This window comes from Oncorhynchus gorbuscha, linkage group LG10 (assembly GCF_021184085.1).
Source record: "Oncorhynchus gorbuscha isolate QuinsamMale2020 ecotype Even-year linkage group LG10, OgorEven_v1.0, whole genome shotgun sequence".
Classification (NCBI taxonomy): domain Eukaryota; kingdom Metazoa; phylum Chordata; class Actinopteri; order Salmoniformes; family Salmonidae; genus Oncorhynchus; species Oncorhynchus gorbuscha.
The window spans coordinates 22,156,696-22,182,287 of record NC_060182.1 but is presented as its reverse complement, the minus strand read 5'-3'; the positions used below and the strand labels follow the sequence as shown (position 1 = coordinate 22,182,287).

General features: G+C 43.3%; 1 protein-coding gene across 1 annotated transcript; it reads right to left on the bottom strand.

Moving 5' to 3' along the window:
- Positions 1–1,971: 1,971 nt before the first annotated feature.
- On the bottom strand, positions 1,972–23,457 carry LOC124045040 (dysbindin domain-containing protein 2-like). The gene is made up of 4 exons (XM_046364251.1): positions 22,968–23,457; positions 8,136–8,285; positions 7,415–7,558; positions 1,972–3,203 (listed from the first exon to the last, which is right to left on the bottom strand). The coding sequence occupies exons 1-4, from the start codon at positions 23,014–23,016 to the stop codon at positions 2,881–2,883; spliced, it is 666 nt and encodes a 221-aa protein (XP_046220207.1). The 5' UTR covers positions 23,017–23,457; the 3' UTR covers positions 1,972–2,880.
- Positions 23,458–25,592: the final 2,135 nt, after the last annotated feature.

Below are 25,592 nucleotides of genomic sequence, written 5' to 3'. Positions count from 1 at the left end.
GAGATTCACACCCAGATGTCACGCTATCTAAACCCTATGATTTCTCTATAATTTCTCATTATAAAAGTAACTGGAACAACCTTCAGTTTCAATCCTGTTCTCATCTTCAGCTCCAGACTTGCCACTAGCGCCCCCGGACTTAAAACAACTTGCCTGTGACTAACCCAACCTCAACTCCAGGAAGAGACTCCTGAGGTTGGAAAGCAGATTGAAAACTGGTTGGTCCTCATCTTGGCTCTGTTTTTCTTTTATGTGATTCCCAGACTGTGACGTGGAGGTCATTCAAATGATTTGTGATCACAAATGAACATAGAGGTATATAGAAGAATTCAAGTCTCAAATTGTTATTATATGCTAACAGCACAGTGTCAGAAGGAGACCCACAACTTTTTTTCTAGTAGAGAGCTTGAACACACACACCAACATGTATGGCACCCTAAAAAAAAGAAAATATATTGTATTTGTTTGGCAATTGTATTCATTTTATTCTTTATCTTGATTGGGAGCTCATAGAGAGAGGGAAATTATACACATAACTACGTTTTCCACTGTCAAAAAAAGGACCATTATAAAACCAGAAAAGCACATGTACACTCACAAACACAGTCACATTCATGGTACTCCGATGAGGAGTACAACCAGAGTACAACCAACCAAACATGAGGCTGCTCTCTACTGTTCTCTTGCAATGAACACATGCACACACACCCAGGCACACCCCCCCCACACCCACATACACAAACCATTCCAGCTTGTTGATATACTCTAACACCAGAAAAACTGGCATAAACCACTTTGTGTGCCAAGTTTCTACAGTGTTTACATATCCAACCCTCAACATTCAGCTCAATAGGAGGCTACAGGGAGGAAAGACGCCCTGTTTGTCCTCACAAGACTTGCTTCATGCATAGATAGGCATACAATTGTATCTGAAGTGCCAGGAAAAAAACTGGAAATGATACACCTCATAGCAGATGATCAGAACATACAGTGCATTTACAATGTGGCATGCATTTCATGGTACTCAGATGAGATGAGTATAACCAGACAACATGAGGCTGGGGACTGTGTGGCTCACTCCTGCTCTCTACTTTTCTTTTACAGTTAAAACATCAGTATGTACTGAATTAAAACTGTGGGAAATCCTACCTTGTGATGGCAGGTGTGGGTACAGGATTTTGCTTCAACCAAGCAGAAACAAAAGTCTGGGTATGGTTACGCCTCCCTAGTCTAGTAGCTAGTGTCGTGAATTTCCTGTAACTGGCTGGTATTGTCGGAATGAGACCAAGCCCTTTACCAATACCAAGGTGTTGTTCTGGTGAGACATTTCCTTAACTCATTCTGACATAGGGGAATGCCACACAGGGATGATTGTACTTCTAAATACCACTCTTAAATCTTTCTGACCCTCTTAAAGGGGCAAGCTGAGGTATGGGTCTGGAGAAATTGTTTACATTTACTTTGTTCACAAAGTAAACAAGCTTACATTTTTGGCTCTGATGGGGTATGACAGTTGAGCTAAGCTCACGAGCCATGTATAAGTTCTTCAAGAATCAATTGGTACATGTCATTAACTTATAAGTAAAAAATGTATGTAGCTACTGTAGATAACTGACTTAAAGATTTGAAATGGCCGTAGTCAAGGTGTCCTGAGCTGGAGGGAATAGCAATAGCAGAAACCAAAGAAGAGAATCCAGTATGCTAATGTAGACTTGTGTGTGTGTGTGTGTGTGTGTGTGTGTGTGTGTGTGTGTGTGTGTGTGTGTGTGTGTGTGTGTGTGTCTGTCTGTCTGTCTGTCTGTCTGTCTGTCTGTCTGTCTGTCTGTGTCTGTCTGTCTGTCTGTCTGTCTGTCTGTCTGTCTGTCTGTCTGTCTGTCTGTCTGTGTGTCTGTCTGTCTGTCTGTCTGTCTGTCTGTCTGTCTGTCTGTCTGTCTGTCTGTCTGTGTCTGTCTGTGTCTGTCTGTCTGTCTGTCTGTCTGTTGTCTGTGTTATGTTACTACATGTTGGATCCTCTGTCAACGGTCACATAAAGGGAGGTAAATACCTTGACTGAGAACAAATGAAACCAAACCGCTTGAGACTTCCTCTACTAACTGTTCCAAATCATGCAGCAAAGAGTCATGTAAGAATTCAGTGTTTATATAGCAGCATTAATGAATGGATAGGATTGGATCTAGAATTTATTCTCACTAAAGTAGTTGTTCACAGATTCTTATGTGAGACAGACATCTATCTGGACATTCCTCCCTCAAACAATGATATTCTGTGTATTATAAATATGGAGAAGACAATATTGGCACCTTGATAATGGTTGAACACAATACACGTATATTGCTCTGAAGCAACAGAAGAAAAACAGTGAGAACTGAATGTTCTTTATAATAGTGCTAAGTAGAAACAATGAGGAGTCATCAATAAGTAGTTTCATAGTTACACAGAGAATCAATTCCCACTGGGCAAAAACTGGTTGCGTCAATGTTGTTTCCACATCATTTCAACCCAAAAATGCAATCTGATGACAATGAATCAAATGTGGAAAACTGATTCGATTTGCAAAAAGTCTTCAACGTAAGGGAATTTAGTCTTTCTTTCACCCAACTTTGAACCTAAATCACATGACATGGTGACATTTTTTGTTTATTTCATGTTGAATTCACATTAGTTGACATTTCAACCAAATGTAAATAAACATTTGACGTTTAAATGGTGTCTGTGCCCAGTGGGTTGACCCATAACAACACACCAAAGAATAACAAGGGTTGTCCATGCTAGGGGGTTTCCCACAAGGAATTCCAGGGGTGTCAGTAACATGTAAAGAGGAAGTGATGGTACTGTATATGTATGGATCTCCGAGTTAGTCTGTTTACCATCTCATTGTTGTCATTGACAACAGTCAGAACAGCAAGTGGCTTGTGTCTCTATGACAATGGAGCGGACAGGCCTCACTTCTCCATCTTCTTCCTCTGCCTCTTCATCTTTTGTTCGAGGCACGGAGGTCAGCAACAGGGTGTCTGCGTGCACCTCCTCATCATCTGATTGGACCACATGGGTGTCGGTCCCGCCCCCGCTGGTGTCACTGGAACCGGAAGAGGTGGAGGACATGCGAGATTTTGACCCCCGGCGAATGTCGCAAGTTGGCACACGCTCCCTGTAGACAACTTCTTTACTCTCGTCTTCCTCATCTTCCTCTTCATCGTCTACCTCTGGTGTGGGCCAGAAGAGCAGACAGAAGACATGAGTAGAAAATAATAGGAAAAGGAACAAACATCATGACACTGAGATTCAAGGCATAGAAATGATATGAAAAGACTGTAATTACCACTGAAAGGAATTTGTCTCAATCCAGACAGTCTTTGTTGGGATCATTTGAAATGCCACTTACAGTTACCATCCTTTCACAGTACCTCACCATTTTCTCAGTAACATTTGAGATGGAAGTTTTATGTTCTGTTGATACCATCTCTATTATTAAATCAAATGCAATAACAGACTGATGAAAAAATGGTAACACTTTATTTGGATAGTCCAGCTGTAGATGTTCTACAAACTATCAGTAACATTTCAAGTAACTATTGTGGTATCCCAGCAGGTCTACCGCGGGGAATGGTAATAGAGGGGAGGTACGTGAGGCGACGTTGGCTCCTTCTCCTGGGAATACGGCAGCTGGGCTCCCCGACACGGACAGCTCCAAGTGGAGGTAATTAGGGGAAAGTGCCAACCAGGAGTGGAGGCCAAATAAAAGGAGGACTGTGGCACACCGCGAGGGAGAACGGGGAGAGACGACACCAAGCAAAAGTAGAGGAGAAGGACCGAGCCAAACCAAAGTGATTTTCTTTGTTATGTTTATTTTCTGTCCTAGTAAAGTTGTTTTTGTTGACTAAAACCTCCCTGTCTCTGTGTCAATCTCTGCACGCTCAACCCAACACCCACGGTTAACCACACTATCTACTAACCCTAGCCCTAGCCTTAACTCTAACCTTAACCTTTACCCTAGCACTTAATCTAAACCTTAACCTAACGGTAACCTTAGCAAGCAGCTGCTTATCAACAGATCGTCAGTTGCTTATCAACAGTTACTTATCAACAGACAGTATGACCATCTGTAGAGCAAATAAAGTGTGACCATATATCCCTTGATGATAGGTGGGGCAAATCACATGCTTTCAAGTGAACATTCCTCAACTGTTTGTAATGAGTTTCTATTGGGTGTGATGGGTAAACCAGTTAATGACAGTAATATTGGCTATAATAGAGAAATAATGAGGTCTTTGTCTTCAGTATGTCAATGGTGTCTAACAAATAAAACTGTTCCATTCATACAGAGTTATTGATATATATATAAAACAAACCAAAAGGTTTGCACCGATTTCCTCCGAGAGTCTCTCGATACCCCTGATCCCTCTCTCTCACCACAGTGATCTGATGCCAGGGTAAATAGAACTGCTTCTGAAAACAGAATCCCTATTTTCCATTTGTCAGTTTGCATGAAAGAGAAACACAACAACCTTTTCTGGGTGATGCAGACATTTCACACACACATAATACAAAAGCAGGTTCAATCTCTTGTGTCATACTTCTATCTTTAGTTTCACATCTTAAATGTGATACTGCACCAATCAAATTGTGAAGTCTCTGTGGGTGAGGGTAGAGCAGCAGAGTTTTGTAATAGGACAGGGATGAGTTAATAAACCTGTAGAGTCACAATGACAGGAGCAGAAAAACCAGAGAGATAATAAGGTTCCATCCAGAACCACTAGACCACCACTAAAACCCCCAATAGAGCCACCACTAGAACCACCACTACAACAACTAGAACCACCACTGGAAGCACTAGAACCACCACTACAACCACCACCAGAACAATCACTAGAACCACCAGATCTACCACTAGAACCACTAGAACTATCACTAGAACCAACACTAGAACCACTAGAATCACCACTAGAACTACCACTAGAACCACTAGAACAACCACTAGAACCACCACCAGAACTACTAGAACCACCACTAGTACCAAGACTAGAAACACTAGAACTACCACTAGAACTACTAGAACCACCACTAGAACTACCACTAGAACCATCACTAGAACCATCACTAGAACCACGAATAACAACCACTAGAATATCCACTGGAACCATGAGAACCACCACTAGAACCACCACTAGAACCACTAGAACTACCAATAGAAACACTAGAACCACCACTAGAACTACCGCTAGAACCACTAGAACCACCAGAACCACTATATTCACCTCTAGAACCACCACTGGAACCACTAGAGCCACCACTAGAACAACTAGAACCACCACTACAACAACTAGAACCACCACTGGAAGCACTAGAACCACCACTACAACCAGCACCAGAACAATCACTAGAACCACCAGAACTACCACTAGAACCACTAGAACTATCACTAGAACCAACACTAGAACCACTAGAATCACCACTAGAACTACTAGAACTACCACTAGAACCACTAGAACAACCACTAGAACCTCCACCAGAACTACTAGAACCACCACTAGTACCAAGACTAGAAACACTAGAACTACCACTAGAACTACTAGAACCACCACTAGAACTACCACTAGAACCATCACTAGAACCACTATAACAACCACTAGAATCTCCACTGGAACCATGAGAACCACCACTAGAACCACCACTAGAACCACTAGAACTACCAATAGAAACACTAGAACCACCACTAGAACTACCGCTAGAACCACTAGAACCACCAGAACCACTAGATTCACCTCTAGAACCACCACTGGAACCACTAGAGCCACCACTAGAACAACTAGAACCACCACTACAACAACTAGAACCACCACTGGAAGCACTAGAACCACCACTACAACCAGCACCAGAACAATCACTAGAACCACCAGAACTACCACTAGAACCACTAGAACTATCACTAGAACCAACACTAGAACCACTAGAATCACCACTAGAACTACTAGAACTACCACTAGAACCACTAGAACAACCACTAGAACCACCACCAGAACTACTAGAACCACCACTAGTACCAAGACTAGAAACACTAGAACTACCACTAGAACTACTAGAACCACCACTAGAACTACCACTAGAACCATCACTAGAACCACTATAACAACCACTAGAATCTCCACTGGAACCATGAGAACCACCACTAGAACCACCACTAGAACCACTAGAACTACCACTAGAAACACTAGAACCACCACTAGAACTACCGCTAGAACCACTAGAACCACCAGAACCACTAGATTCACCTCTAGAACCACCACTGGAACCACTAGAGCCACCACTAGAACAACTAGAACCACCACTACAACAACTAGAACCACCACTACAACAACTAGAACCACCACTGGAAGCACTAGAACCACCACTACAACCAGCACCAGAACAATCACTAGAACCACCAGAACTACCACTAGAACCACTAGAACTATCACTAGAACCAACACTAGAACCACTAGAATCACCACTAGAACCATCACTAGAACCACTATAACAACCACTAGAATCTCCACTGGAACCATGAGAACCACCACTAGAACCACCACTAGAACCACTAGAACTACCACTAGAAACACTAGAACCACCACTAGAACTACCGCTAGAACCACTAGAACCACCAGAACAACTAGATTCACCTCTAGAACCACTAGAGCCACCACTAGAACAACTAGAACCACCACTGTAACCACCACTGGAACTGATAGGCCTTTGCACTCAAGTACAGAACAGTTCTACATTCTAGTTCAGAAGAGACTGGTCATTGTTGGAAGTGTGCGACCATCCTCCTCTATATGCATTTATAGCCCTCTATATGCATATAGCCCACATGCTTGATTCAGAAGATCAATATAGGTAGAGAGATTTTTAATTCAGAGAAGAATACATAGACATTTTCAAGTTAACTAAGCATACTAGAGCTAGCATGTTTCACAATGGAGTTATTCATTTCAAAAGGGTAAGACTGTGTTTTTAATTGTGCTGCTATTGTGTATATATGAGCTTGTTAGCTAGCTACTAGCTAGCTCTCAACTATGGCGTAACTTAGGGCTTTGTGATGCCAGACGTAAACAATGCACATTGGTGCTGCAATGTTATAGTGAGCGCAGGGAAATTACTAACAGCTTGATGAAAAAAATGTTATTTTTTTCCCCAAAAATGTCCTCGATCCTCCTCAGATTCTAAGTATAAAGTCACTACTGCTTTTGTTCCTTTTTTATAATGACCTGATTTCCACTCTAGAATGGCTAATTGTACATTCCACTCTAGAAAGAAAATCTCTCCACATTTAAACCTTATTTTAAGAAAAGAAGTGACCAATTATTATGGGTCCCCTCCCCTAAAAGCACACCTGGTAGGTATGTTATTTATGGGGCTAGGAAGGTGGCATAATTACCTGGTAAAGGGGAGGCCAGTGGGCTGTTGTTGGCCCCAGAGTTGAGGAACACATCCAGAGCTTCCTGGTCAGAGATGTCCATGAGATCCATCTGCTCCAGCATGTCCACGTTCACCTCCATAGAGGAGATACTGCCCATGGGAGCTGTATGGACAACACATCACACTCAGATACTGGCTGTATATTTACTACTTATCATTAAATCAATTATGTGCTGTTTATTTGGACTGTAATGTGCGTTCTAATAAGTCCATAGATTACATAATAGAGGCTTATCCTTTGTGTACGTGTTTAACTATTCTTGTGGGGACTTCTGGTCCCCACAAGAATAGTAAAATAACCAACATTTGACAAAATGGGACATTTTGTTGGTCCTCACAAGGTCAATTGCTATTTCTAAGGGGTTTAGGGTTAAGGTTATAATTAGGGTTAGGGTTAGGAACTAAGGTTAATTTTATGGTTAGGGTTAGGAGCTAGGGTTAGGTTTATGGTTAAGGTTAGGTTTTTGGGTTAGGGTTAGCTGTTATGGAAAATAGGATTTTGAATGGGATTGAATTGTGTGTCCTCACAAGGTTAGCTGTACAAGACTGTATGTTGGGGGTGTGTGTGTGTGGTTGTGAGTGTGCGGGTGTGTGTGTGTAGGTGTGTGTGTGTAGGTGTGTGTGTGTAGGTGTGTGTGTGTGTGTGTGTGTGTGTGGTGTGCGTATTGAGCATCTCTCACGTTTCCTGCTGTCAATGTGCAGGTGAGCCGAGGACAGGAGGATGTCCATATCGTGCTGATACACCTCCTCAAAGAAGCGCTGTCTCTCCCTCAGCTTCAGATGCTGGGCTGAGTCATTATCCAACACAATCTGAGAGTTGTCTGTCTCCACTAGCAATCAAAACATAACACATACAACCCAAATGTCAATCAAAATCCTCAACAGGTATGTGTTGTATAGGTTGAGGTTTACATTGTCAGGCCAACAGAGGGCGGTAAAACATCAACATGTTCAGCTTGGGACTACCTGAATGTATTGGATTGCATAGATATAAGTTTGAGAAAACCCATTTAAAACATGTGGGATATACTCAGGATGAGGAGACCAATAACAATGCATTTCTTTGAACATGTAATAAAACATGTGCTATCACAGACTGGAACATGTTCGGGATTCTTCCGATGATATTGAGAAATACACCACATCAGTCACTGGCTTTATCAATAAGTGCATTGAGGACGTCGTCCCCACAGTGACTGTACGCACATACCCCAACCAGAAGCCATGGATTACAGGCAACATTCGCCCTGAGCTAAAGGGTAGAGCTGCCGCTTACAAGGTGGGGGACTCTAACCCGGAAGCTTACAAGAAATCCCGCTATGCTCTGCGACTAACCATCAAAAAGGCAAAGCGTCAATACAGGGCTAAGATTGAATCATACAACACCGGCTCCGACGCTCGTCGGATGTGGCAGGGCTTGCAAACTATTACAGACTACAAAGGGACACGAGCCTACCAGACGAGCTAACTCACTTCTATGCTCGCTTCGAGGCAAGCAACACTGAGACATGCATGAGAGCATCAGCTGTTCCGGACGTCTGTGTGATCACGCTCTCCGTAGCCGACGTGAGTAAAACCTTTAAACAGGTCAACATACTCAAGGCTGTGGGGCCAGACGGATTACCAGGACGTGTGCTCCGGGAATGTGCTGGCCAACTGGCCGGTGTCTTCACTGACATTTTCAACGTGTCCCTGATTGAGTCTGTAATACCTGTCACGTACGTTGAATGGAGTAGACCAAAGCGCAGTGTGGTGTGAATCCATTATTTTATTGAATGACGAAAAAACACGAAGAATTCTTAAACAAAAACAACAAAACGAACGTGGCGCTATGACAACAAGTGCAGACACAGGCAACTACACATAGACAATAACCCACGAACCACAATACAGAACAGGCTACCTAAATATGGTTCCCAATAAGAGACAACGACAAACACCTGCCACTGATTGAGAACCATATCAGGCCAAAACACATAGAAACAGACTAACTAGACATGCAACATAGAATGCCCAATCATATCACACCCTGACCAAACAAAACATAGAAACAAACAACTCAAATAATGGTCAGTGTGTGTCAATACCAACATGTTTCAAGCAGTCCACCATAGTCTCTGTGCCCAAGAACACAAAGGCAACCTGCCTAAATGACTACAGACCCTTAGCACTCACGTCCGTAGCCATGAAGTGCTTTGAAAGGCTTGTAATGGCTCACATCAACACCATTATCCCAGAAACCCTAGACCCACTCCAATTTGCATACCGCAGAAACAAATCCATAGATGATGCAATCTCTATTGCAATCTCTATGCAATCTCTAGCTCTTTCCCACCTGGACAAAAGGAACACCTATGTGAGAATGCTATTCATTGACGACAGCTCAGCGTTCAACACCATAGTGTCCTCAAAGCTCATCACTAAGCTAAGGAACCTGGGACTAAACACCTCCCTCTGCAACTGGATCCTGGACTTCCTGAGGGGCCGCCCCCAGGTGGTGAAGGTAGGTAGCAACACATCTGCCACGCTGATCCTCAACACTGGAGCTCCCCAGGGGTGCGTGCTCAGTCCCCTCCTGTACTCCCTGTTCATCCACGACTGCATGGCCAGGCACGACTCCAACACCATTATTAAGTTTGCAGACGACACAACAGTGGTAGGCCTGATCACCGACAACGACGAGACAGCCTATAGGAAGGAGGTCAGAGACCTCTGCCTGCCATCCAGGACCTCTACACCAGGCGGTGCCAGAGGACGGCCCTAAAAATTGTCAAAGACCCCAGCCACCACAGTCATAGACTGTTGTCTCTACTACCGCATGGCAAGTGGTACCGGAGTGCCATGTCTAGGACAAAAAGGCTTCTCAACAGTTTTTACCCCCAAGACATAAGACTCATGAACAGGTAACCAAATGGTTACCCGGACTATTTGCATTGTGTGCCCCCCCCAACCCCTCTTTTACGCTGCTGCAACTCTCTCTTTATCTTATATGCATAGTCACTTTAACTATACGTTCACGTACATACTACCTCAATAGGCCTGACTAAACAGTGTCTGTATATAGCCTTGTTACTCCTATTTTCAAATGTATTTTTACTGTTGTTTTATTTCTTTACTTACACACACACACACACACACACACACACACACACACACACACACACACACACACACACACACACACACACACACACACACACACACACACACACACACACACACACACACACACACACACACACACACACACACACACACACACACACACACACCTTTTTTCGCACTATTGGTTAGAGCCTGTAAGTAAGCATTTCACTGTAAGGTCTACACCTGTTGTATTTGGTGCACATGACAAATAAACTTTGATTTGATTTGATTTATGCATTTCTTTCGCGAATGTAATTTATGCCATTTCACTGGAGCCATTCTGAAATCCAAAATGTGGGTAACAAATTGCAGTCTATTCCCAGGAGTAAGGGAGGACACATGTCCCCAGGCACACCTCCAGTCAGTCCTGTCTTGTCCTGGGCTAACCAGCTGGGGTTGTATAACTGTGTTATGTCCTCCTCAGCACACTCCAGTCACACTCCCACTGGGCTTAATGAGCTGACACTGTGACTCATGTCACCCCCTGTGTGTGTGACTGCGTGTGTGTGTGACCTTGTGTGTGTGTGCATGACTGCTTGTGTGTTTGTGTGTGTATGTGTGTGACTGCGTGTGCATGTGTGTGATATTGTGTGTGTGACTGTGTGTGTGTGCATAACTGCATGTGTGTGCATGCAAATGACCTGACATTGGACTTGGCTGTGGATTCAGCTAAACATTTAAACACTAACTTCTGCCATCTGAGTGACCATCCTTCTTCAGAGTTCTTATATGGTCTTACGCTGTCAATCACAAGTGTCATCAATCAACACTCCTGATACTGAAGTTAGTAAGTTGTCACTCATTCCTTCTAGAAGCCTGTAATTCGCTCATTTGTTGGAGGCAGAGACCTTTTCTGACTCCAGTTTGTTAGACCATCTGTTGATATAGGGGATATTACCATGGAGAAAAGATGCATTCAGCCTGTATATTGAATTAAAAAAGAGCTTGAGAATGTTTGCTGTATTTAACCATTTCTGTGAGGTCTGTCTGCTTTAGGAGGCAGGCTGAGAGTTATGTGTCTCGTGCCATGCAGCCTGGATTGTGCCCTATGCAGAAGGGCATGAGGTTGGAGACACCCACAAACCGAAGGGGGGGGGGGGGTCGCTCTAATAAGAGAGTCACACAGGAATACCACGGCAACTAAGAGCTAAGAGACGGTTGATGATGACTTGACTGTACAGCTTATGTAAACTACAGCGCCCTTAGCCACCGAACCCACGGATCTGTCAAAGAGGTCCCACACATATAGGCAAGCAGAAACACACACGGGTGTGCACATGCACGCTGCACACACACACACACACACACACACACACACACACACACACACACACACACACACACACACACACACACACACACACACACACACACACACACACACACACACACACACACACACACACACACACACACACACACACACACACACACACAGAGAGAGAAACTTTGTTCTCCCACTCCCTGCATCTGTCTTAGTCCACTAATGATGTTTCAACATGTAGAAATATTAAATGAACTGGAATATCATCTAAACATACCCTCATAATTTCTGTAAGTAGGCTGGCTCAGACAAGGTTCCACAGATAGATACTCACTAATCAGAGGCATCTGCATCTAATGTAATGAGTGATCATTGTATAATGAGCGTGGTATAATAATGATGCATTCTCCATTCATCTCTGAGTGGGCAACTTCAAAGACTGGGCTTGACGTTCAGGGCCAGTTCAGTCAAGGGCAATGAGACTGAGTCAGACACTGAGTATGGGAGTTCATTGTTCAACTTGCCGTTAGTGATTATGTATATGTCAAGACTCATCAGCCATGTAGAAGTATTTGGGAAACTGGTGTAAAGTATGTAAGTTTGGTAACACTTTAGTTAACATCCAGCATCATAACACGTTATGACACGGTCATAACCTGTTATAATATGATCATAACACTGTCATGACACATATATTTAAACCTGTTGTGACATATATTGCGTTAGTTTGTGGTGGTGGTGACAACAACACTATAGTATCACACAAGGCAAAACATTCCATTACACCATAGCCTACTTGTCAACAGTCTGTTTATGTTGTTTAACATTTAGTTAATTATCATTGTTATTGCTCACACATTGATGTCAGACATGCACCTACCCCAATGCTCTGTTGCTGATGACTGGGATGAATGCCGGAGCAGATTTCAGGAACAGGAGAAGACACCCTCTTTTTGACTGATGACTGACATAATGGCATGTACGTGATAGGCCTATCTGGCTTGTATGATTATGATGGCCATAATTCTTCTTGACAATGTCATCAAGTTTTTTTTATCTTAGTCTAAGTAAAGTGACACATGACGTTCATAATGCTACATGACAGTGTCATAAAGTGTATTTTGACGTTGATATTGTACGTCTTTCCATGTCCTGAGGACGTCGGGAAATGCCTTCAAAACCGGCCAATGGGGACAACAGTGAGTAATATTCCCATCAATTGGGCTTGAATGTGACTGTGAGACCCCTGCTGCATCTGTGTCCTGATATATGCCATGCACCTCTGACACACTGTCTTATCCAACGGTCCAAAATAATAAGCCAATGCATGGTTATACAATAATGCCACAAAAGAACACATAAGTCCCAGTGGATTTTCTTCAGAGCACTCAACATTTCCACTGGGTAAGTGCTTCTGTTGACTGTTGAGTTTGGGTCACATAAACCAAATATGCATTTAATGGAGGTTCCCATTCTCATTTGGTGATTGTGTCATGTTATTACTTTTATCCCACAAACTCCACTTATTAAATGAATGCATTTTCATGGTTACATGTTTTTCTTAATCTGCAGAGACCAGATGGTGAGGTCAGAATACTGCAGCCAGGCCAGAGTTCTGTCAGTGGGTGTTCTGTGACTACCACAAAGTTAAACACTCAGTTACAGTAGCTGTTGCATAGACATGATACATGTAAATCTATATAGTCTGTACCCATCACACAGTATCTATAAGTGTATTTCTGGACATATTCAATCCCTATCCCAGTCTGCTGTCCCCACATGCGTTAAGATGGCAACCATTGTTCCTGTTCCCAAGAAAGCTAAAGTAGCTGAACTAAATGACTATCACCCCGTTGCAGTCACTTCTGTCATCATGAAGTGCTTTGAGAGACTAGTGAGGGTCATATCACCTCCACCCTACCTGACACCCTAGACCCACTCCAATTGGCTTACCGCCCCAATAGGTCCACTGGCGATGCAATCGCCATCACACTGCACACTGTCCTGTCCCATCTGGACAAGAGGAATATCTATGTAAGAATGCTGTTCATTAACTACAGCTCAGCATTTTATATATATATATATATATATATATATATATATATATATCTTTTTCATCTTTATTTAACCAGGTAGGCAAGTTGAGAACTGTCCTAAAATTTAGATGGGCTATGTACAGGTGCAGTAATCTGTGAGCTGCTCTGACAGCTGGTTCTTAAAGCAAGTGAGGGAGATAAGTGTTTCCAGTTTCAGAGATTTTTGTAGTTCATTCCAGTCATGGCAGCAGAGAACTGGAAGGAGAGGAGGCCAAAGGAAAAATTGGTTTGAGAGATAGAGAGAGTGACCAGAGTGATATGCCTCACCGGCAACGGTGAGAAACTTGTTTTTAGAGAGGTGGATTTTTAAAAGTAGAAGTTCAAATTGGTTGGGGACAGACCTGGATAGTAGGACAGAACTCTGTAGGCTATCTCCATCGCTAACTATAACGTTGTCCGCCAAGATAGAACTGACAAAGTGGGTGGTGTTGCAATCTACTGCAAACATAGCCTGCAGAGTTTTGTATTGCTATCCAAGTCTGTACCCAAACAATTTGAGCTTCTACTTCTAAAAATTCACCTTTCCAGAAACAAGTCTCTCACTGTTGCCGCTTGCTATAGACCTCCCTCTGCCCCCAGCTGTGCCCTCGATACCATATGTGAATTGATTGCCCCCCATCTATCTTCTGAGCTCGTGCTACTAGGTGACCTAAACTGGGACATGCTTAACACTCCGGCCATCCTACAATCTAAGCTTGATGCCCTCAATCTCACACAAATTATCAATGAACCTACCAGGTACAACCCCAAATCAGTAAACACGGGCACCCTGATAGATGTCATCCTAACTAACTCACCCTCCAAATACACCTCTGCTGTTTTCAATCAAGATCTCAGCGATCACTCACTCATTGCCTGCATCCGTAATGGGTCTGCGACCAAACGACCACCCCTCAAACTGTCAAACACTCCCTGAAACACTTCTGCGAGCAGGCCTTTCTAATCGACCTGGCCAGGGTATCCTGCAATGACATTGACCTCATCCAGTCAGTAGATGATGCCTTCTTTAAAAATGCCTTCCTCACCATCTTAAATAAGCATGCCCCTCTCAAAAAATGTGATATGCAACTTTTCAGGGAAGTTAGGAACAAATATACACAGGCAGTTAGAAAAGCTAAGGCAAGCTTTTTCAAACAGAAATGTGCATCCAGTAGCACTAACTCTAAAAAGTTCTGGGACACTGTTAAGTCCATGGAGAATAAGAGCACCTCCTCCCAACTGCCCACTGCTCTGAGGCTAGGAAACACTGTCACCACAGATAAATCCACTATAATTGAGAATTTCAATAAGCATTTCTCTACGGCTGGCCATGCTTTCCACATGGCTACCCCTACCCCGGTCAACTGCCCGGCACTCTCCACAGCAACCCGCCAAAGCCCCCACCATTTCTCCTTTACCCAAATTCAGATAGCTGATGTTCTGAAAGAGCTGCAAAATCTGGACCCCTACAAATTAGCCGGGCTAGACAATCTGGACCCTCTCTTTCTAAAATTATCTGCCAAAATTGTTGCAACCCCTATTACTAGCCTGTTCAGCCTCTTTCGTATCGTCTGAGATTCCCAAAGATTGGAAAGCTGCCACGGTCATCCCCCCATGGGTGCACCTCTCCAAAGGGGATGACACTCTAGACCCAAACTGCTACAGACCTATATCTATCCTACCCTGTCTTTCTAAGGTCTGCGAAAGCCAAGTTAACAAACAGATTACTGATCATTTTGAATCCCACCATACCTTCTCCGCTATGCAATCTGGTTTCAGAGCTGGTCATGGGTGCACCTCAGCCACGCTCAAGGTTTTAACGACATCATAACCGCCATCGATAAGAGACATTACTGTGCAGCCATATTCATCGACCTGGCCAAGGCTTTCGACTCTGTCAATCACAACATTCTTATTGGCAGTCTCGACAGCTTTGGTTTCTCAAATGATTACCTCGCCTGGTTGAGTTCAGTGTGTCAAATCGGAGGGCCTGTTATCCGGACCTCTGACAGTCTCTATGGGTGTGCCACAGGGTTCAATCTCGGGCCGACTCTCTTCTCTGTATACATCGATGATGTTGCTCTTGCTGCTGGTGATTCTCTGATCCACCTCTACGCAAACGACACCATTCTGTATACTGCTGGCCCCTCCTTGGACACTGTGTTAAGCCAGTACATGTCCAGGCCCGTCTGAAGTTTGCTAGAGAGCAAATAAATTCATAAAAAATCCTACAATGTGATTTTTTGGATTTCTTTTCCTCATTTTGTCTGTCATAGTTGAAGTGTACCTATGACGGAAATTACAGGCCTCTCTCATCATTTTAAGTGGGAGAACTTGCACAATTGGTGGCTGACTAAATACTTTTTTGCTCCACTGTATATACTGTATTCTATACAACTGCATCTCACCTATGCCGCACGGCCATCGCTCATCCATATATTTATATGTACATATTGTTATTCATCCCTTTACATTGTGTGTATAAGGTAGTCGTTGTGAATTTGTAAATGACTTGATCGATATTACTGCATTGTCGGAACTAGAAGCACAAGCATTTCACTACACTCACATTAATACCTGCTAACCATGTGAATGTGACCAATACAATTTGATGTGATTAGATTTTGTATGACATTACTGGTCATAAAATAGTAACGTCAAAGACCACAGCAACATAGAGTAATGTCACTAGCAGCAAGGCCAGCAGTCTTAACGCAGTTCTGGCTCTGATGGCAAAACAATAGCCAGCAGCAGATCAGCAGTCTTAAATTAACGTAGTTCTGGCTCTGATGGCAAAACAATAGCCAGCAGCAGATCAGCCTCCCTCCCTCCCTCCCTCCCTCCCTCCCTCCCTCCCTCCCTCCCTCCCTCCCTCCCTCCCTCCCTCCCTCCCTCCCTCCCCCCCCTCCCCCTCCCTCCCTCCCTCCCTCCCTCCCTCCCTCCTCTCTCTCTCTCTCTCTCTCTCTCTCTCTCTCTCTCTCTCTCTCTCTCTCTCTCTCTCTCTCTCTTCCCCCTCTCTCTTTCTCTCCATCTCCTTTCTCTCTCTGTCTCTCTCTCTGACTCCCCAAGTCCTCTCACTCCATAGACAAGTCTCTCATAATGCATGGACAAGTCCCTCCGTCACTGACATAATGCATAGACAAGTCCTCTCACTGACATAATGTCTTCCCACTGACATAATGCATAGACAAGTCCTCCGTCACTGACATAATGCATCAAGTCCTCCGTCCCTGACATAATGCATCAAGTCCTCCGTTGACATAATGCATAGACAAGTCCTCCGTCACTGACATAATGCATGGACAAGTCCTCTGTCACTGACATAATGCATAGACAAGTCCTCCGTCACTGACATAATGCATAGACAAGTCCTCTGTCCTGACATAATGCATAGACAAGTCCTGACATAATGCATAGACAAGTCCTCCGTCACTGACATAATGCATAGACAAGTCCTCCGTCACTGACATAATGCATAGACAAGTCCTCCGTCACTGACATAATGCATAGACAAGTCCTCCGTCACTGACATAATGCATAGACAAGTCCTCCGTCACTGACATAATGCATAGACAAGTCCTCTGTCGCTGACATAATGCATAGACAAGCCCTTCAGGTTTTACAGTGATCCATTTTTTAGACCCATTTTTTTAAACCTTTATTTAATTAGGCAAGTATATTCACTGAGTGTACAAAATATTAAGAACAGATTCCTAATATCGAGTAGGGGCATGGACTCAAGGATGGATACAAGGTATCGAAAGCCTTCCACAGGGATGCTGGCCCATGCTGACTCCAATGCTTCCCGTGGTTAAGTCAAGTTGATTGGATGTCCTTTGGGTGGTGGACCCATACACATGCTGTGTGTTCGTGTGTGTGTGTGTGTGTGTGTGTGTGTGTGTGTGTGTGTGTGTGTGTGTGTGTGTGTGTGTGTGTGTGTGTGTGTGTGTGTGTGTGTGTGTGTGTGTGTGTGTGTGTGTGTGTGTGTGTGTGTGTGTGTGTGTGTGTGTGTGTGTGTGTGTGTGTGTGTGTGTGTGTGTGTGTGTGTGTGTGTGTGTGTGTGTGTGTGTGCGCGTGCATGTCAGTAAAATAAAAGTGACAGTGATGTTACGCAACCCATGTGTCTGTGCCTTAGTGTACTTTATGTCTAATGTTTTTGTCCTTCATTGTAAAGGCTTTCAGCTGTGAGCTGTGTTTGAGTGTTTACCCCAATAGCACTCAGGCAAACACATGATTTCATGTATTTTAATGCCATTGTGTATATCGAGGTCAACCAAAAGAAGACTAGAAAGTCAGTAATTTTTTATATTTACAGTTTTACAATGTTATATACACTGAGTGTACAAAACAGGTATCAAAAGCTTTCCACAGGGACGCTGGCCCAAGTTTACTCCAATGCTTCCCACAGATAAGTCAAGTTGGCTGGCTGTCCTTTGGGTGGTGGACCATTCTTAATACACACTGGAAACTGTTGAGCATGAAAAACCTAGCAGCGTTGCAGTGTTTCACACAAACAGGTGCTCCTGGCACCTACTACCAAATCCTGTTCAAAGGCACTTAAATATTTTATCTTGCTCATTCACCCTCTAAATGGAAAAAAATACACAATCCATGTCTCAATTCTCTCCTCCCCTTCATCTATACTGACTGAAGTGGATTTAAAAGGTGACATCAATAAGGAATCATAGCTTTCATCTGAATTCACCTGGTCAGTTTATGTCATGGAAAGAGCAGGTATCTGCAATGTTTTGTACACTGAGTGTATTTATCGTTATTTCATTACAGAAGATAATCTATTTAACATAAAGAACCAAGTGAAACTGAATAGGACCAAGTGAAACTGAATAGGACCAAGTATAACTGAATAGGACCAAGTGAAACTGAATGGGAATAAGTAGAACTGAATAGGACCAAGTAGAACTGAATAGGACCAAGTAGAACTGAATAGGATACAACCAAAAATCCTGAGGCGAGCTACACAATGAAAGACTTTGATTTGCTGCACGAACTCTGCGGGTCAAAAAGCTAATAGGTTTCCTTTAGAGATGCATCCATTTTCCTCTCCATTTTCCTGTGTAGCAGATTAATCCCTCCAAGAATTTCTCCCCAGCATGTAGAGGAGAGGGCGAAGAGGCAGAGAGAGAAGAGAGGGGGATGAGGGAGGAGGTAGTGGTTAAAGGGGCCAGGGGAGTGTGGAGACTGACTGGGGGAGCTGGACCACATGATTATCCCTCATCCCCATGGTTACCCATCCGTGATCTGACCTTTTCTCTTCTCTTCTCTTCTCTTCTCTTCTCTTCTCTTCTCTTCTCTTCTCTTCTCTTCTCTTCTCTTCTCTTCTCTTCTCTTCTCTTCTCTTCTCTTCTCTTCTCTTCTCTTCTCTTCTCTTCTCTTCCTCTTCCTCTCTGTAGGCTTCCCGTGCCCAGGTCTGGGCTTGTCTCCCTGACCATATCTTGTGTGTGTGTGTGTGTGTGCGTGTGTGCGTGTGCGTGCGTGTGTGTTTGAGAGAGAGTAAGAGTAAGAGAAAGAGAGGGAGAGAGAGAGAGAGAGAGAGAGAGAGAGAGAGAGAGAGAGAGAGAGAGAGAGAGAGAGAGAGAGAGAGAGAGAGAGTAGAGATTCTCTGGCTCACACCCAATCCTCTCCCCTCGGGGGTGCAGTGATAGTCTACCCCACCTCTCTACAGTTTCTAGCTGACCTATCTCTCAGTATTACTGCCATTATTTACAGGCTATGAAGACCTGTCAGTATACATTCAGGCTTAGTGGTAATAGAGTACTGGATAAGATCGGTTATCCATCTTCCTTCTAGCTAATCTCTCTGTCCATCTCTCTGATTCTTCCATTTCTCTTCTCCCTTAGTCAAAAGAGGGAGGTCCACTCTATGACCGTGGGCTAATCCTGTAGGCCTGTATTCCCAGAGCCATTAAAGCACTTCAGTGAGGGGTAAATGTTTGACCTTCATCCCTTCCCAAAGGCTGCACATTTAGTTCAATCAGAGCAGGTCTCTAATTCGGTCTCCATAACCTTCACAGACACTTAGAATAGAGATGCTAAACCTCCAGAGATGAAACTGGTGCCAAATAACCTCACACATACCCCCATTCCCAGCCCAACACTCAAACACATTTCAAACACATTTTAGGTTTTGTTAGCTAACATTTAGGTAATTGCAAATTATATCACTTAGGCCTATTGGAAGAATGACTACACCATTATCCACTCACACTTAATCTACTGTCTTCATGACACAATCAAAACAGTATTATTTTCGAGGATTTAGCTTGCTTACCCAATTTGGCTACACTTGACACCTTCTACAGATTAGTGTTAGCATGCTAAGCCGCTAGCTAAACCAGACACCTCTTCCTATAGCTTAGATGGAGGAGGTATGTTATAGCGTGTCTAGTCTAAGTCTGTTAGGCAGTCCTTTTCTGGCCTATTGAAATAATGGTGTTAGTGTTAACCCCTTACTATGTGTGTAGCTCAGGCGGCTGGTGTCTGGTTAATTAGGGAAGACAGGCTCATAGTAATCGTTGGAAAGGAACAAATGGAACGGTATCAAACACATGTGTTTGATACTGTTCCATTCACTGCATTCCAGACATTGTTTTGAGCCATCAGCAGTCTCCTGTGGCGTGTAGCCTACTGTACATACATCCAAACTGAGACACCCCCCTTGTGGATAACAGTAAGGCAGCCAATAACAGACCCATTGAAGACTCTTATTTTGTTTGTCATGTTGTTTGGTTGGTTTACAATATGTCTGAGTACTTTAAGATGTATAGTTCAGCTGTGGACTGGCTGTGGAAGGGTTAAAGTGAGGTGCCCAGACTGTACTGTCTGGTTCCATATGAACCTTGTGCCTCTCTACCCATTGCCACATTTGGTAGATCTAAAAACAATGGATAGGTTTTCAACACATCTCTCACACCTATCAGATCCTACTAGATCAACTCATATTAGGTAGGGAGGTATGGACAAGGTGTTGACTTGGAGAGACATACACCTGTTAGACCATACACCATACTGTGAGAGACCTGAGAATATCTTGCCAACCAGAGACTGTTATAATCTACCACAGGATTAATTCAACAGAGTGTTGCTGATGTCAGACCACCAACTCCTTCAAGTAGATAATCAATCATCTACACTAGTGTTGTAACTACATGGGCAAAAGTATGTGGACACCCCCTTCAAATTAGTGGATTCAGCTATTTCAGCAACACCCACTGCTGACAGGTGTATACAATTGAACACATTGCCATGCAATCTCTATAGTCAAACATTGGCAGTAGAATGGCCCGTACTGAAGAGCTCAGTGACTTTCAATGTGACACCGTCATAGGATGCCACCTTTCCAACAAGTCACTTCGTCAAATTTCTGCCGGGCTAGAGCTGCTCTGGTCAACTGTAAGTGCTCTTATTGTGAAGTGGAAACGTCTAGGAGCAACAATGGCTCAGCTGCGAAGTGGCTGATGTCAGCACAATAACTGTTCGTCAGGAGCTTTAGGAAAGGGATTTCCATGGTTGGGCAGTCACACGCAAGCCTAAGATCACCATGCGCAATGCCAAGCGCCGGCTGGAGTGGTGTAAAGCTCGCCGCCATTGGACCCCATTTGGCAGTCGGACGGACAAATCTGGGTTTGGTGGATGCCAGGAGAACACTACCTGCCCCAATGCATAGTGCCAACTGTAAAGTTTGGTGGAGAAGGATTAATGGTCTGGGGCTGTTTTTCATGGTTCGGTCTAGGCCCCTTAGTTCCAGTGAAGATAAATCTTAACACTACAGCATATAATGACATTCTAGACGATTCTGTGCTTCCAACATTGTGGCAACAGTTTTGGGAAGGCCCTTTCCTGTTTCACCATGACAATACTCCCGTGCACAATGCGAGGTCTATACATAAATGGTTTGTCGAGATCGGTGTGGAAAAACTTGACTGGCCTGCACAGAGCCCTGACTTCCACCCCATCGAACACCTTTGGGATGAATTGGAATGCCGACTGCAAGACAGGCCTAATTGCCCAACATCAGTGCTCGACCCCACTAATGCTGTTATGGCTGAATGGAAGCAAGTCCCCGCAGAAATGTTCCAACATCTAGTGGAAAGCCTTCCCAGAGGAGTGGAGGCTGTTATAGCAGCAAAGGGGGAACCAATTCCATATTAATGTCCATTATTTTCTTATGAGATGTTCGGTGTCCACATACTTTTAGCCAAGTAGTGTATATTTTAATACTATTCTCCCTCCTTCCTCCTCTTTCTCTCTCTGCAGCATGGACATCATGTGACGACCTCATTGTAACTCTGACCATGGTGGTCCTGTGATGGACCACACATGTTCACCATGAACCAAACACAAACCAAAGTCAACCACATCCCTGCTTATTGTCATTTTTCCAATCACAGAGGACCTTACTGGTCAAACACTTTGACAATGTCATCATCAATTGTACCTCCTTTAACTTAAACCAGGTAGATGAGGTTTGGATTCGGTGAAGCTGCGGTGACAATAGCGTCAGGTTATTGTATCAAAAATACATTTTCTGTCACTGACCGTGGTGTCAATCACACCTATTGTGTAATACTAAATATATATGTATCTTATTTTCGGACTAATCTCAGTATCCATCTCTTTAGTACAGTATGTATCAGTTTAAACCAATCTACAGTACAGAAAGATGGACAGACAGCAATTAATTAGACATGGAAAGTTATCCAAAGACCGTTACAGTGTAATATGACTGTCCTACTGAAGCCTAATATCCTAAAATGCCAAAAAAAATCTATTTGATTTACAGTATGATTAGGATCACAATTAAAGCATAATTATTAACTTATTGGCCAGAAATTATATGCTTACTGTAAGTTTGGGGAATCTACAGGACAGTGGTAGACAGGTGTTTACATAATTGAATATAAATGCACCATTGTGATGAACTCCCTCCAGTCTATTAGGTATAACTACTACCACTTTAAATTACTTTCAGAGCTGGTAGAGACCGGCAACATAAAGTGAGTTACTCACATGACTGACGCTTGTTGTGGTTGGTCGATCCAGACGAGGATGTGGACATGGTCCAATCGAGGGGGAGGGGGGGTTGCAGACAGTGATGGAGAATGTCTACCCTCTGTGTATGCAGGTATGTGTGCGAGAGAGGGAGTGCGTGTATGAGTGTGTGTTTCCACTCCTGTCAGAGTTCCAGGACAGGACACTGCGGTGTGTAAAGCCTGGTCATCTAGTCTCTAGATCTGTTGAGAATGCTTAAAAAACAAGAACATTGAGATAGGCCTCACAGGAAAACACTCCTTCTGTTCTCCTCTTGTCTGTCCTGTATTTTTTACTCTCTCACCTGATTTGGCTTTGTAGTTCCCTCTCTCTGTCCTCTTTTGCTACACTTTCTTTCAGCAGCTCTCTCTCTCTTTATCTCTTTCTATATTTCTGTCTTTATCACACTCTCTCTTTATCTCTCTTTATATTTTTCTTTATCTCTCTCTCTTTCTTGCGGCTCTCTCTCTCTCTCTCTCTCAAATCTGGTAGGGTAGTGCAGAGCGGTGCAGAGCGGTGCAGAGCTGCAGCTTAGGAACAGAGGGAGAGAGTTTGGGCTAAGGCAGTGCGGCCTGTACCAAGTGGACACCCACAGAGGGGACAGCATGTGATAGGATAAGGTGGAGCAGTGCTTCTTACATAATGTGGAGGAACGTACCAGGATAAGTAAAACCCCTACTCTGTATAAAAATATAGATCTGTAATTATCTAAGGGCCAGGGTGACTGACAAATAGTAAATATGTGGAAAATATTCAGCAGCTCTTGAAGGAAAATTTAAGTGGATGTCAATCAAATAAAATAAAAATTTGAATCAAGAAGACACTTTCATTCTTTAGAGTCTAAGCCATTGGGGGGAGTGGGGGTGCTAAGCTGACATGGGATTGTTTTAAGATGGTCATTTTGGTATAAAAATATATTTAAAAAATATTTGATGAAATATTGATTTGGACTTTTACTACTGAAGCCCATAGAAACACATTTAATATCATAAATGGCAAAAAGGACAGTTAAAAAATAAGTAATTAGAAACAAGGTTTCTAATTCAAAAGTCAAAAGTCAAAAGTCTGGACACCCCTACTCATTCTAGGGTATTTCTTTATTTTTACTATTTTCTACATTGTAAAATAATAGTTTAGACATCACAATTATGAAATAACACTTATGGAATCATGTTGTAACCAAAAAGGTGTTAAACAAATAAAAATATATTTTACATTTGAGATTCTTCAAAGTAGAATCTCCCTTTTGATGACAGCTATGCACACTCTTGTCATTCTCTCAACCAGCTTCAAGAGGTAGTCACCCAGAATGCATTTCAATTAAAAGTTATTTTGTGGAATTGATTTCCTTCTTAATGTCACGCCCTGGTCGAGGTATAGTATGTTTGTCTTCATTTATTTGATCAGGCCAGGGTGTGACATGGTTTATTGTGGTGCGTTTTTGTCATGGGGTTTTTGTGGGGTGTCTAGCATAGTCTATGGCTGCCTGAGGCGGTTCTCAATCAGAGTCAGGTGATTATCGTTGTCTCTGATTGGGAACCATATTTAGGCAGCCATATTCTTTGAGTATTTCGTGGGTGGTTGTTCCTGTCTCTGTATTTGTAGTCACCAGATAGGCTGTATAGGTTTTCACGTTCCGTTTGTTGTTTTGTATTGTTCGTGTTTTCGTCGTTCAATAATCATGTATGGAAATGACCATGCTGCATTTTGGTCCGACTCTCCTTCGGCGGAAGAAAACCGTAACACTTAATGCGTTTGCGCCAATCAGTTGTGTTTTGACAAGGTCCATCATTACGTTAAGACATGAATTTCAGTCAATGCGGAAAATCTGAAGAACTTTTAAGTGCAGTTGCAAAAACCATCAAGCGCTATGATGACACTGACTCTCATGAGGACCACCAGAGTAAAAGAAGACCCAGAGTTACCTCTGCTGTAGAGGATAAGTTCATTAGATTGCAGTCCAAATAAATGCTTCACAGATTTCAAGTAACAGACACATCTCAACATCAACTGTTCAATGGAGACTGGATGAATCAGGCCTTCCTGGTCGAATTGCCTCAAAGAAACCACTATTAAAGGACCCTAATAAGAAGAACAGACTTGCTTTGGCTAAGAAACATGTGCAATGGACATTAGACCAGTGGAAATCCGTCATTTGGTCTGACGAGTCCGAATTTGAGATTTTGGGTTTCAACTGCCATGTCTTTGTGAGACGCAGAGTAGGTGAACAGATGATATCCGCATGTGTGGTTCCCACCATGAAGCATGGAGGAGGAAGTGTGATGGTTTGGGGGTGCTTTGCTGGTGACACTGTCTGTGATTCATTTAGAATTCAAGGCACACTTAACCAACATGTCTACCACAGCATTCAGCAGCGATATGCCATCCCATCTGGTTTGTGCTTAGTGGGACTATCATTTGTTTTTCAACAGAACAATGACCCAACACACCTCCAGGCTCTGTAAGGGCTATTTGACCAAGGAGAGTGATGAAGTGCTGCATATGTTGACCTGGCCTCTACAATCACCCAATCTCAATACACTTGTTTTGGCATGAGTTGGACCGCAGGGTGAAGGAAAAGCAGCCAACAAGTGCTCATTATAT